The following is a 14,951-nucleotide window of genomic DNA, read 5'->3' as shown; positions in this document are numbered from 1 at the left end:
CTTTCAAATAGATATGTCCAGTTTTCCCTATGTATATTATACTTCAGTAAGAAATAAAAATAAATGTAAACAGTTATTAAATTGCAATTAATTTGCAGGAAAAGAATTGAGTATAAACTGCTTTAGAAAAACCCAACAGGAGACTGATAGTCCAGTCCTAATGTTTATAAGTGGATAATCAGTAAATGCATTCAGAAGAGTTACACAGAACACAGGTCTATCCTGGGAATTCATAGCACCAAAAGGTGCTTGCTTGCAGTGGCAAGCAATGGGAGAAAGTTGCGAACAGTCTGGTCACATATGGATGTGAGAGTTGGACTGTGAAGAAAGCTGAGCACCAAAGAATTGATGCTTTTGAACTGTGGTCTTGGAGAAGACTCTTGAGCGTCCCTTGGACTGCAAGGAGATCCAACCAGTCTATCCTAAAGGAGATCAGTCCTGGGTGTTCATTGGAAGGACTGATGCTGAAGCTGAAACTCCAATATTTTGGCCACCTCATGCGAAGAGTTGACTCATTGGAAAAGACCCTGATGCTGGGAGGGATTGGGGGCAGGAGGAGAAGGGGACGACAGAGGATGAGATGGCTGGATGGCATCACTGACTCGATGGACATGAGTTTGGGTAAACTCCGGGAGTTGGTGATGGACAGGGAGGCCTGGTGTGCTGCGATTCATGGGGTTGCAAAAAGTCGGACACGACTGAGCGACTACTGAACTGAACTGAAACCCGTGCTATATAAGCCCTGTTTCCCTGGCACACTCAGGCATTTAAAATCACACTTTCAAAGCCATTTACTAAAATATTTTCATGAAGCAGAGACATCAAGCTTTAGCACTGGTTGTTCTGCCAAAGAAGCTAGTTATTTCAAAGGAGGCATTTCTTCTCTGGCTCGTTGCCTGTCGTGCAAGTTGCTGCCAACAGGGGGGCAGTGACAACTTTGGTCTTTATGGTGGTTTCCACTCAGACTTAGGCTACAACTGGATTAACCAACCTGTTGAGTGCTTCCCCACTCAGTTATCTTCTCCTTAGTTTTCCAAGTCATAAAGATGGGACTCCTTATGAGTGAGCTAAGCACAGACACATAAAAATAGACCAAACTGGGACTTCCCAGTTTGGAAGACAGTCAGGTGCTTCCAGTGTAGGGGGCTCGGGTTCAATCCCTGGTCAGGGAACTAAGATTCCACATGCTGTGCAGTGCTCTGGAAGGAAATAAGGAAGAAAAGGAAAGGAAAAAAGATGGACGAAAGAGCCCAGCAAATCGTGTTTCCCTGAAAACCGGTACCTAGCTCCTCGGTGCTGGTTTATATATATCTTCTTCATCTATCTGTCAGCATCTTCAGCCCATCAGTCTGTCCCCATGTGTGGATGGCACATCGATCGTGTGTTCATCTCTCCTTCCCCCCAGTGTCTTCTTGGCCCTGCGGTTGCTGCTGCTTGGAGCCTGGTGTGAAGTCACCACGTGTAAGTCCCCAGGGCGGACTCTTGTTCATCACCTGATTCCTGCAGCTCCCTAAGCAGACATGGGACCCAACGACTAGGTTATAAACTCACCCAAGTGCAAAATTGATGTCACCTAGCCAACTTTCTTTCTACTCAAAGAATTCTTGGCAGCAGTTAATACATTTGCCCAAATATAAGGTAATTTCCACATATTCACAATGGAAAGGTTTTGCAAAATGGGTGTTTTCTTTAGCTGGCTTGAATTTATACAACACTGGTGTTCAGTTTTGTGGTTACCTTCAGATTTCCTAAGGAGATATTTTAAAATTTTTAAGTGGTAAAATACACATACGATGTTTACCATCTTGACCATTTTTAGGTGTGCAGTTCAAAGGCGTTAAGTACAATGACACTGTTGTGCCGCCATCACCACCATCCATCTGAAGAGCTTTTTCATCTTCCCAAACTGAAACTCTATACCCGTTAAACACTAACTCTCCATTCACCCTTGCTCCACCCTCTGGTAATCGTTATTTTACTTTCTGTCTCTTTGAATTTAACTCCTCTAGGTGACCCATATAAATGTAATCATATGGTATTGTCCACCTGTGACTGGCTTATTTCACTTATCATGGAATAAAGGTTCATCCTTATTCTAGCATGTCAGAATTCCCTTCATTTTTAAGGCTGAATAATATTCCACATTTTGTTAATCCAGTTATCTCTCTATGGACATTTAGGTCATTTCTACCTTTTTTCTTATCTAGACCATTTCCCTTTGGCACACAGACCCAATGGTATCCAGAAAGTATTCTCTTCCACAAAACCAATGCATTGCACTTGAACTTCACTCAGAATTAAAACAAGTCCTCCAAACAGAAATCTGCAGTGTTTCATCATTTGCGTGTGGTGGTTCTCTGCTCCTCGGCATCTGGAGGAGGAAATGAGCTAACCCAATAAAGATTATTGGCCTGGGGATGACTTCCCTGGCGGTCCAGTGGTTAAGACTCCACACTCTGAATGCAGGCGGCATGAGTTCGATCCCTGGTCAGGGAACTACAGTCCCGCATGCCTCATGCCCACCCCCCCCCCCCCAAAAAAAAAGTGTCATCTGCCTGGGACATAGTATGCACTCGGCAGAAGTCAGCCATCGAGAAGTTCGGAAGGTAGGAAGGAGCAGAATGGAGGAACTGGTTTCAGGAGTTGGCTCAGAAAAGACCCAGGGGTAGGATCCCTTGGAGGGAAGGGACAGACATGAAAAAGAGAGGATTAAGCCCTTGTTTCATGTCCCCTGCCATTCTTTGTTGCTTACAGCTAAGCCCAGTGCTGCTCTGACCCGCAACTCTGTCCTCTGTTCCCGGATCAGCTTTAATGGAGCAGCGAGTGCTCAACTGCACTCATACCCTCCGACCTGGATTCAGCGCCCCCAGGATGCTGCAGGGCTGGCCTCCGTGCCCAAGTCACAGCTCCTCGGCCCTGGACTCCTGTCCCCAGAGCTGTACTTTGCCTAGGTTCCCACCACCAGGCTCTCCCCTGAGGATTATTGGTACTGACCCTGTGTGTCACCAAGGTCATTCAGGTCCAGAAGGCTCTAGGAGTACCCAGGGCACATCACCCTGATTGTGAGCTTGGACAGCTTCCTAGAGTTGGTGATGCCTAAGCTGAGGCCTTAAAGACCAGAGAAAGTGAAGCAGCAAGGAGGGGTGGGGGAGAGGATTCCCCACATCCTCACTGCCCGCCTAGCAGAAGCTGCTAGAGCTTCTCTCAGAACCTGCTCCTCTCCTTGCCAGACCATGTCTTCATGTGGCCCTGGACCTTTTTTCTCCTCCCCTCTGACTTCCCTCCTTTCTCATTCCCTCCCTTGCTACTGGGTGTTCCTCGAAGTTGAGACTTCACCACGTGCCCTCCACTGCCTGACTTTTCTCCCAGCATCCGTGTCTTAGTCTCCTGGCCCAGCCTCTCCGGAGGACCAGCACTGTCTTCAGTTGCCCCCAAGCTCTTGTGGTCTCATCCGTCATATCTTCTGGACTCGCTCTTCGTCTCACTTCCGCTCACCCGCCCCCACGCTGGCCGGATCCTTGCCATGGCTCTAGCTTTATCCCTTCCTCTCCCAAAGCAGTGGTGTGGAGACTTCCTAATCCTTGCCTTTGAGCCGGTCATGCTTCCCCTCATCAGATCTCCTGGCTACCCGTGTGTCCCTGCCTCCTACAGTTGGATAGGTGTTCCCACTCATCCTCGACAGCTCCAAGGATTCCCAGGTTCTGATGATTGCCTCTTTGTGACTCCCATTGCCTGAAACCAGGTCTCAGACCTCAGCCCATCTTCCCATCTCATCTCCCTCCATCACCCACCCCCCCAACGCCTTTGCTTCAGACAAAATGCCCTGCAGGGACCCCGTGTGTTTTCACTTCCTTTTGGGCTCCCATGGGCCTCTAGCTCAATGCCCTTTCCTCCTGATGCCTACTCTCCAGGCCTTCTAAAAGGCTCATCTCAGACATCTCTGATTTGAAGAATCAGAATGTGTTTTGGTTGGAAGAAACCTCCCCCCTCTGACTTGATCTTTTCCTCCCCATCAGAATGCACCATCTTCTGCCTTATGTTTTAGCTGGTCTGGTGTGTCTCTATTTCCCCAGCACCTCTGAGCCTTGCAGTCAGGGTTCAGGTCCCTTTACCTTTGTAGATGGGTTCCCCCACAGGAGCTGGTACCTACTAGCTACTCAGAAAAGAGGTGCCGAATGAGGTTTCAGTAAGACCCTGGAAACCGCAAAATATAAGTCTCTTCTGACTTCACTCTTAGGAACCCATCTTTAAAAGTAGCACAACATACTAATCAGGGTGAAAGAACAAAAATCTAAATTGTGTCCCCATCGACTGTCACAAGTAATTCTGACTCTTGTCCCTCATCTACATCAGCGGGGTGAGTCTAGCCGGACACTGAGTTTGGTAATGTTTTCTCCAGATGATGAGAAATCAAATCAGCTATGCCATGTAACATCATCTTTACTTAAAGAACAGCCCATGCTTTAGCAGGACCTCGTCAGTACCACAAAAATCTGTCCAGTGCTAATGTTTGTGTCTCTTGACACTACCTGAAGGTCCGGTTTCTGCTCCCTTCGTGAAAGTTTCCAATTCAGTGAGCATAACCGTGACTGTGCTGGTGGGAGGAAGAGCCTGCCCAGTCCTGCTGGAGCTCACAGATGGGAAAAGGCAGGTCCCCACACGACCTGGTGAACAGTGAATAGTGGCCTTAATGTTGTGCAGCTCCTGGGTTTTGTCTTGCAGAAATAAAAAGTTGTAGAGAGAGGAATTTCTGTTCTTTTAGAGACTGCCCATAACTCTTATAAACTGTATATACAGTATGGTGAACAGGTTGCTTTTTGTTCTAGTGAGGACAGTGAGAAGGAACAGGATTCAAACAAAAGCAAGAAATAGATGAGTTAGGGTACAAAATCTAGCTGATAAGACACAGGGATGCTTCTTGTTCAAAATAAAAAAATTAGGCTTGTAATTAGACCACTGTCTGTATTCTGCAGAAACATGGACATTTATTTTTGGATAAAATCTGTTTGTTTGTGGCCACACCCTGTGGCATTTGGGATCTTAGTTCCCAGACCAGGGATTGAACCCATGACCCTTGCAGTGGAAGCTAGGAGTCTTAACTGCTCGACCACTAGGGAAACCCTGCAACATGGGAATTTATGAACTCAAGAGCAAGGAGAAAGGCTTCTTAGGGGATTAAGAGAAAAAGACTGTTTAAAATGTTTGACATTAGGGAGCTAGCACATCTTTAAGTGAAACTCTCAGAGACCTGAGAGTGTAGAGCCTCTTAGGGATAAGGTCATCTATCAGCCCCCTCAGTATGCAAATGAGAAATCAGAGGCCAGTGCTCTGACTCCAGGTGAGTGACGTGCCTGTGGTTGTGAATGCAGGTGGACTCACACCCGGGGCCTTGGGCCAGCTCTTCGTGCTTCTTCTGCAGCACTGTGGATGGAAGGGGGACCGTTAGCTGCTGAGGGAGATTTAGTTGTAGGTAGATAGAGTTAATGTGGGCTTTCCCTGGGGGTTCAGTAGTTAAGACTCTGCACTTCCACTGCAGGGGATGCAGGTTCGATCCCTGATCAGGGAACTAAGATCCCACATGCCGCATAGCACAGCCAAAATAAATACATAAAAATTTTAAAAATAACATAGAGTTAGCATGAACAGATATATACTGGGGTCATTCTCCTCTGCTGACTCCACCAAAAACAGCCACATACACACTGCGAGGAGATCAGGTAACTCCCTCCAGGCAGCACGGCCTTGGTAAAAATAGAACCTCAACTAGGCGGGCAGAAACTCATTGCTCCTCTAGGGAATTAGTCACTGTTTTTAACAGTTTTTCTTTGCTTCTGTGACTTAGCAACTGAACAACAACAACAAAAAGTATAACAGATACAGGCAAGAATTATAACTTGGACTGACAGACAACAAGCCCGACAAAAAGCAGATAGAGAATAAAACACGGGAAATAGTCCATAATGTAAGATTAAAAAAAAAGAAACGGCATCTTGTATGCATTTATACTTTAAAAAAATGACAGTAATTTAACAAACATTTGTTGAGTGTCTGCTGTGTGCTGGGCATTGTTCTGACCACTGAGGGCCTAGCACGGAGAAGAAATAGACAAGGGTTCCTGCTCTCTGGGCGTTTATATTCTAGGGAGAGACACATCATTCACTACCCATATTTTTTTTTTAATTGGAGGATAGTTGATTTAATTGGAGGATAGTTATGTTAGTTTCTACTAACGTATGTACAGCAAAGTGAACTGTTACACATATACACATATCCACTCTTTTAAAAATTGTTTTCCCATATACATCATTACCGAGTATTGAGTGGTGTTCCCTGTAGGGGGACGCTATACAGTAGGTCCTTAATCAGTTATCCATTTTATATTTAGTAGTGTAAACATGTCAGTTCCAATCTCCTGATTTATCCCTTCTCTCTTTTCCCCCCAGTAACTGTAAGTTTGTTTTCTATGTCTCTGACTCTATTTCTGTTTTGTAAATAAGTTCATTTGTACCATTTTTTTAATACCACATACAAGAAATATCATATGATATTTGTATTTCTCTGTCTGACTTATTACTCAGTAAAGTACCATTCTTAAGATCCATACCCACCTCCCAGGTTCTGGTGGAAATTTAACTAAATTGGAAAATTGATAACATCTCTAATCACATATGGGTATGGTTTTAATGAAGACTGCATTTTTGTTTTTTAAGGGAGAAGAAAATGGCTTTCGAGACAGTACTGGAGACCCCCTTTCAGGTAAATGATTGACTTTAAAGGTATCTGGGCATCAGTGCTAGCTAGCATGGCTAAATTCAAGATCATTTGAGAAGGTGTTTATCATTAACTTTCAAAATCTGTATTACTGACTAGAGAAACTTTCCAACCACATTCCATGGTGAACTGCAAAGAAATCTTGCAGGATTTCACAAAAGCCTACAAGACTCCTTTTCTCGTGTTAACCCTCCGTTGCTTGTGCAGGGCACAGCAGGGTTCTTGACTGGATGGCTTTAGGATCAGATGAGGGTCAGAACTGACCCTCCCTCCAAGTTCCAGGAGCCACAGTGTTGGCAGAGAACTTTGCCAGGAGGAAGCAAATGATGGGATGTAGGCAAACCCAGTCAGGGTAGGGAGGGCCGCTCAGCCACCCACTGCCTCCCTTCCATCTCCACGCCTGAGGGAGCCAGGCTATGTGCTGGTCCCCACCGTTTTCTGCTTCTAATGTGCTTCACCAAAAAACACTTTTAAATTAATTTTTATTGGAGTGTAGTTGCTTTACAATGTTATATTAGTTTCTACTGTGCAGCAAAATGAACCAGTTATACATGTACATATATCTCTTCATTTTTACATTTCCTTACCATTTAGGTCACCCCAGAGTACTAAGTAGAGTTCCCTGAGCTATACAATAGGTTCTCATTAGTTATCTATTTTATATGTAGTATCAATAATGTATATAAATCAACCCCAATCTCCCAATTCCTCCCACCTCTCCCCTTTCCCTCCTTGATGTCCATACATGTGTTCTCTATGTCTGTGTCTCTATTTCTGCTTTGCAAATAAGATCATCTATACCATTTTTCTAGATTATGCATATATGTATTCATATACAAGAAACATTTAATTTGTCTCCAATGCCTCGTCCCCCACCACCTTTTTTCGTTTCTTCATTGTAAGACAGAAACTTTGGCAATATTAAGGACCTTCCTTGGTAGTCCAGGGGTTGGCACTTCACACTTCTCGTGCAGGGTTGCTGGTTTGATCCCTGGTCAGAGAACTAAGATTCCCATGTGCCATGTGGCATGGCCAAAAAAAGGAAAAAACAAAAAAAAGTTAGGCAGTACTTAGATTTCTCATTAATTAATCATGGGGAAAATATGGAGTGAGCATTAAAATAAGCTACCAAAATAATAATTAGGGGGAAAAAAAACCTCACCAACATTTGAAAATATCTTCTAAAACACATATTGAATGACCCAAATCATCAGGGGTTTGTTCATTTCTTTTTTAAAGAAGGATGGGGGTACTCATAAAAGTCTTAGGATATTCTATCATCAATCCCAGGCTGTGCCCAGGTAACCATGCTGAAAATCAGAACTTGCGATGCATAATCAACTTTTGATACATGATGTTAGGAGCAGTTTTATCTCTGGGTGGTGAGATTCCAGGTGTTTTTTTGTTTGTTTGTTTTTTCATTCACTTGATTTTCATTTCTTAAAGACCCACTGTGTGCCAGGCTTTCTGAGGAGGCCAAGTGGCAAAGGTACAGTTCTGAAAGACAGAAGTTGGGATGCTGGTTCCTGCTCAGCCACTGTCCTGCTGTGATTAGAGAAATCAGGGAGAAATCAGGCCAGAGAACGTCCAGTGGCACCTACCCACCAGCTTTTATGGGACAGGCCCAACATCTGTGGTCCCAAACAGGAGCCCATGGAACTTGTCTTCCTTGGACCACAGTCCGCCCCTGCTGGAGGCTAAGGCCACGGCTAATAATTATCCTCTTCCACAAATGCTCCAGTGGACACAGGCTCATATTAGAAGCACCTCGCTGAATGAGGTGGAGGAGCGGAAGGTATCTTATCATACAAGCAGAGGCAGTTTTAATTTCCTTTTCACTCCCCTGTATTTAAAAAATTTCTAGCATGAGTGGGTATCAGAAAAACCTACCCCCAAAACTTTAATCGGTATATTCAAATATATATATAACCAATGACCTGGTGTAGGCAAATACATATAATGAGTAGTAAAATAACCTAAAAGGTGAACTGTGATGAGCCTGAGTGGTGAGAATGTGAAATTTTTTTCCCTATGCTCATCTGAGTTTTTAGATTTTCTGTGACAAGCACATATTTCTTTTCTAATTAAAAAAAAAATCTATAGTTAAACTTTTTAAAGACTAACATCCTGCCTACCAATGGGAAACGTCACCTAAAATGAGAATGAATCAAGTAAGTTGGTTAGTAATATCTGTCAACCCTTCCAAGACTCTTATGAGATGAGGTCAGTACTAGATTAATCAAATTTCGGTGTGTCTCTAAATATCTTTACCCGTGTCAAAATGAAATGAAAGATCTTTAGAGAGAACAAACTTTTCACAGTGATCGCAGGTAGCGTTACCTAGAGCAGAACCCGTGCTGCGGAAGTCAACATCTTTGCCACCCAGCATGATGCTTTGCCCAGAGGAATGTTCAGGTGTTTGGTTGGGTGGGTTGTTGTTGTTTTTTTTTTTTTTTTCATAAACAAGCAAATGAGAGACATTGACTTCAGGGCATTGACTTTGGAAGATGAGGCAAAAGCGGATCCCCATTATTTCCTCTTTTTTGTTTTTTGTTTTTTTCTACATATCTATTTATTTGGCCCCACTGGGTCTTAGTTGCAGCACACAGGGATACTTAGTTGTGGCATGCAAACTCTTTGTTGTGGCATACGGGATCTAGTTCCTTGCTTCAACCCAGGACCCCAGCGTTGGGTCTTAGCCACTGGACTACTAGGTAAGTCCTGCCTTACCGTTTGAATGACAGCAGCCACCTAAGTAAGGTTTACTTACTGTTGTACTTGCACAAATTTAGCATTTGCCATGAACCAGACCTCCTTCAAGTACTTTTGTTGTTGTTCAGTTGCTAATTTGTGTCTGACTCTTTGCAACCCCATGGACTTCAGCAGCCAGGCTTCCCTGTCCTTCACCATCTCCCGGAGTTTGCTCAAACTCATGTCCATTGAGTCGGTGATGCCATCCAGCCGTCTCATCCTCTGTTGACGCTCCTACTCTTGCCCTCAATCTTTTCCAGCATCAAGGTCTTTTCCAATGAGTCTGCTCTTTTTCAATGAGTCTGCTCTTTTTAGAGATGCCCTTAGAAAAAAGTGTTAATGACAACTCTGTGGGTTCAGTTATTCACCAGGTGGATGCAACAGAAGGAGCACTGGGTCCCATGACTGGTGCTCCATCGCACAGGTCCCGAGTGGGATTCAAGCCCCAGGCCTGGCCTGACCGCCACGCCACCAGCACCAGCACCACACCATGCTGTCTCCCCGCGGGCCAGACATATCGCCTGTGTAGCGCACATGTCTGGTGCTTCAGTATCATACCCGGGGGTGAAGGTCAGACTTCCAGCTCAGAGTCTCAGGCTGGAACAAAGCCAAAGTCCATCCCTCCCCCCAGAGTCAGTCTTTGAGCCATTGAAACACTTTTTGCAGAGGCTTGCTACTCTCCCCTAATCAGGCCCTTGGTCTAGCCTTACTTAACTCAGACCCTGGCTTTTATTTAATTCTTAAAACCTGAAAACCCTAGTTATCTGCATCCAGTTTATATCTAGTTAAAGTAAGCAATGTGCAGAGGATGGAGGGCTCTAAGATAAAAGGAGGGATTCAACCAGAGTGAGAAATGACAGCTGACAGTTGATAATCAAGGGGAGAATAAGAATACAATTCAGAATCAGCTACTACCAGAAAATCAAAGCCCCCTTGTGGAACCATTGAATACAGAAACCAGCCCCCAGGAGTCATAAAAGTTTTACTATGTTTTCCTGCAGTTTTTCAAAATGAAAACATTTGGGCATTAAAAGAGTAAGACTCAGTTATAAAAAACAGACAAACAAAAAACTCCTCACAAATTGGAAAGTTAAAAACCTTTTCTAGGGACTTACCTAGCAATCTAGTGGTTAAGACTCTGCACTCCTAATGCAGGGGGCACAGGTTCGATTCCTGGTTGGAGAACTGAGATCCCACATGCCACAAGGGGAGGGTGATGTAAATAGGATATGTCAATTTTATAAATTACAGAAATTAAATAATTTAAAAAACTAAATAATAACCTATTCTTGTTCTCCCCTCTGGTGGCGCTGTTTATCACTTGGACCATGACTTCCTCCCTCCCTCTTCAGTTGCCAGCTTTTCAAGACTTGACTTTCTGACCACCTTGCATAATTCGGCACTTGCCTCTTCCAAACCTAATTTACCTGTAGAACTGAACGTGCAAAAAGATTTTCTTTTCTTTTTTTCAACTGAGGGCTATAAACTGACACTTCGTAAATACATTGTGTCACGTAATTTCAGAATGCAAGCTCACATTAAATCCTCTGCTGAATTTTAACCTGGGTCCTTTCTTCCATGTGTGTCTTGTTTTGTTTTTAAACACACCTTCTATGCCTCAGTTTTGTGTGATGAGAGTGGCCCAGTGTGATTTACTTGCCAAGATCCATCCAATTTGTCAGTTAGATTTCCTAGTGCTGCCGCCAACTTGATGTCTTCTTAAAAGGGTGTTTCAGAGAGGGAAAATGAAATCATATTGTTTTTCCCTTTGGTTAAGAGATCAAACACCCACCAAAAGCCCTGGGGTCAGTTTCTTAGTAGATAAAAATAATTCTTCACCATTTTCAAGCTCAGAGCAAATAACTACCTCTGATGAGTCATGTGGTATGCACGCACCCCAGTGATAGCTCAAAGCCGTAAACTGGCATTTTAAATATATTTATTTCCAGCCATGTTAGAAACCACACGCAGAAAAAAGAATGAATTTACACCATTAACAAACATAACTGTGGAAGTATTTGACAGTACTTTGACACTTGGTGGTATTTTCCAAATCTCATAATTTATAGACACCTAGGAGTTATTTTAGTTATTTTAGAATAGAATATGTTTTGCTATTTGCGAAGCTGCCAATATAAAATGTTTTCTATTTAATTGTTTGCGCCAACTGAAGACCTGGTTATCATGGGGAACATTATTATAAATGATTTGAGAGCCCGCAGTGGCGCTGAGCACTGTGGAGGGAAATGCCCGTGTGGTAATAGCTCTCGAAAAGCCAGGGTGTACAAGATAAAACGGCACCTCCCCTGCAGGGAGACACATTAAGTCAATCTGTGATCCACTGCCAGCATCCTGACTGGAGCCATTTTCCAGGCTCAGCCAATCAGGGCCCTTGTGAGCTCTGCATCTTGTTCCAGTTCACAATTAACTGTTAATTGACCAGCATTTTATGATCTGCCAGCCGCCAACTTGAGAGTTAGGCACTGAATCTTTGGATGTGAACTGTTTCTTACTTTGTTTGAAATGACGTGGACATACCTTGTCAATGAGCATGCTTGATTTCTGAAGTCTTCTTTAAGGTACGATGTAAAAAGTGTGTGCGATGAAGAATAGTGGAAGAAGGGAAAAAAGCCCCCTAGGAAAATCCATTCTTCTGCTTGTGAGTGTGCAGAAATATTATCCACAAATTCCCAATCACCAAGCACACGCTGTATTCTTCAAAGAGAAGTAGCTGGCATTCCAACACCTACTTTTGCTGGCCCATCTGATTGATAACTTCTTCAGTAGATACGGTTTAAGGCCATGGTTTTCAACCCTGCTGCACACGAGGATTTCCAAGAGAGCTTGGAAAACTTCCCGTGTCCTGCCTATACCCCAGACCAGTTAAATAAGGGTCTTGGTATTGGAACCAGACATCAGGATTTTGTAATATCCCCAGGGGAGAGTGGGGTTGGGAGGGGGTCGAGAGTTCCATTTTTAGCCAAGGTTTGAGAACTACTGCTTTATTTATTCATTCATGCATGGGATCTTAGTTCTCCAACCAGAGATCAAACCCCCCACCCCTGCATTGAAAACTCAGAATCTTAACCACTGAACCACCAGGAAAGTCCTGAGAACAACTGCTGTTATGGTTCCCTACCCACAGCTACTAATTCTTTGTTGCACACTTACCATGCACTGCTGCTGCTGAGTCGCTTCAGTCGTGTCCGACTCTGTGCGACCCTATAGACGGCAGCCCACCAGGCTCCCCCGTCCCTGGGATTCTCCAGGCAAGAACACTGGAGTGGGTTGCCATTTCCTTCTCCAATGCGTGCAAGTGAAAAGTGAAAGTGAAGTCGCTCAATTGTGTCTGACTCTTCATGACCCCATGGACTGCAGCCCACCAGGCTCCTCCATCCATGGGATCTTCCAGGCAAGAGTATTGGAGTGGGGTGCCATTTCCTTTTCCAACTACCATGCACTAGGATAAGGCTTTAAGGGATGGTCTCATTTAATCCTCTCCACAACTTTATGAAATTCAGTCCTCTCAGTTGTTCAGAGAGGGAGGACATGGCCTTAGCAAGCTGAGTAACCTGTCCACGCTGCATACCTGCACGATGTCAGCTTGTATTAATAGTTGGTCAGCATGCTTCTAAAGCTCATGTGGGTACCCCTGTGGTACATGGGGTACTCCTTCTCCATAGCAACCAGTCATCCTTCTTCTGCCTTGTATATACTCAGCGCGAGAAACCTTTCCGTTTGTCTGAGACTTTCTAGATAGCACTTCATATGCTGCTCAGAAGTTCCTGATTTGATTATTTCTCTGTGTCATGTTCTTCATTAAATAGATTTACTCAACAGACATTACTGAGTGCCTACTATGTGCCTGGAATGAAGTGGAGACATTAGACATCTAAGGCCTTTTCCTCTTGGACCTTATATACTAGTTGGGAGTGACAGACAATAAACACAAATAATTACATATGGTGGTAGGTGCCTTGAGGAAAATAAATGAGTGCACAGTGGGGTTTGCCTGCGAGGAAAGGATGCTGTGTTAGCTAAGAAGGTGCACCAAAATCTAAACAATGCAAAGGAGCCAGCCATGTGGAGATCTGAGGAAGGAGGACTTCAGAGAGAAGACCCAGCTGGTGCAAAGGTCCTGAGGCAGGGTTGGGTATATGTTCTAGAGACAAGTGTGGGCAGTAAAGAGCACTTGAAAAGGGAATGAGCTGGGAGGTGTCAGCAGAGGCCAGATGACACATTGACACACTCTTTTTTCCCCCCATTCTACTTAAAAAAAAATTGTAAAACCTAACAACCTTAAATAACATTTACATAAGACTTGACAAAAATGCTTTCACATCATTTATCTCATTTAATTCGTGAGATGTAGGAATTATTATATTATCATCTCCATTTGATAGATGAGGAATCTGAAGTTCGGGGATGTTAAATGCCTTGAGCAGTCAAGCCCTGGGAAGCTGGGGCACCAGTTCGATGAGCCCCATCTGATGCAGCTGATTCGGGACTATGCGTGTGAAGCAGCAGTCCCCAGTGTTTTTGTCACCAGGGACTGGTTTTGTGAAAGAGTTTGTCCACCATCTGAGGGTGGGAGTTGGGGGATGGTATCAGGATGATTCAAGTGCATTACATTTATTGTGCACTTTATTTCTATTATTATTCCATCAGCTCCCCCTCAGATCATCAGGCATTAGATCCCAGAATTTGGGACTCCTGATGTAAAAGGGCACAGTGCAGGGCCGGTTATATATTAACGCATTTAATAAATGACGGTTACTGTGATGATAAAAACCACTGAGAAATTTGGCCCTTCCTCCCCTGATAAACTCTTCCTTAGTTCAAGCCAGGACTCAGACTAAACCTACAGAAGGCAAGTCCTTCCAGGGTTTTGGCCTCTAAGAAGTTATTATGAACTAATGGTGCAACCTGTTCTTGTTTTGCATCAGTGGAAAATATGCAAGTCAAGTGTCAAAATATGACAAGCAAGGACCCTACTTGTTAGAGAATCTAAGTGAATTTTTATACATAACTGACTTCTCTCTCCTCAGTAACACTGTCCTTTCCTTCCCCCAAATCTAGAATCAATCTGTCTTTTGTATTTTTCTGTTAACAGCCAACAGACACCAGTAAATTCTCTTTCCTTTGCTAGTAATTCTCTCTTCATGTCCTAAAATGCATCACACAGTAATAAGAAACCTACCTTGTCTCCAGAGGAGAAAGAACAATTCTCATTCATTCATTTAGTAAACAGTTTTTGAGTTTCTCCTGTACAGATATCCTGAGCTTGCCACTGAGTAGCACCCAATAATAATCCCATTTTTTCCCCCATTTCTGAGGAAAACTTCTTTGGTTCTAAGTGTTTCTCTTCCCATGATTTTTCTTACCCCAAAGCATCAGCCATTCTTTCCTTGCATGCACATGAATACATG

At 43.8% G+C, this 14,951-nt stretch overlaps 1 protein-coding gene across 1 annotated transcript in view; it reads left to right on the top strand.

Annotated features, from left to right (window-relative positions):
• Positions 1 to 14,951, top strand: part of EDARADD (EDAR associated death domain) — a 67,887-nt gene that overhangs the window by 41,817 nt on the left and 11,119 nt on the right. Inside the window, exon 5 of the mRNA XM_043477027.1 lies at positions 6,711 to 6,756. Within this exon, the coding sequence (XP_043332962.1) occupies positions 6,711 to 6,756 (46 nt within the window). The remainder of the gene's footprint in view (positions 1 to 6,710; positions 6,757 to 14,951) is intronic.

Source organism: Cervus canadensis, chromosome 8 (genome assembly GCF_019320065.1).
Source record: "Cervus canadensis isolate Bull #8, Minnesota chromosome 8, ASM1932006v1, whole genome shotgun sequence".
NCBI classification, from domain to species: domain Eukaryota; kingdom Metazoa; phylum Chordata; class Mammalia; order Artiodactyla; family Cervidae; genus Cervus; species Cervus canadensis.
Note: the sequence above shows the minus strand (reverse complement) of the source record. Positions and strands in the feature narration are given on the sequence as shown.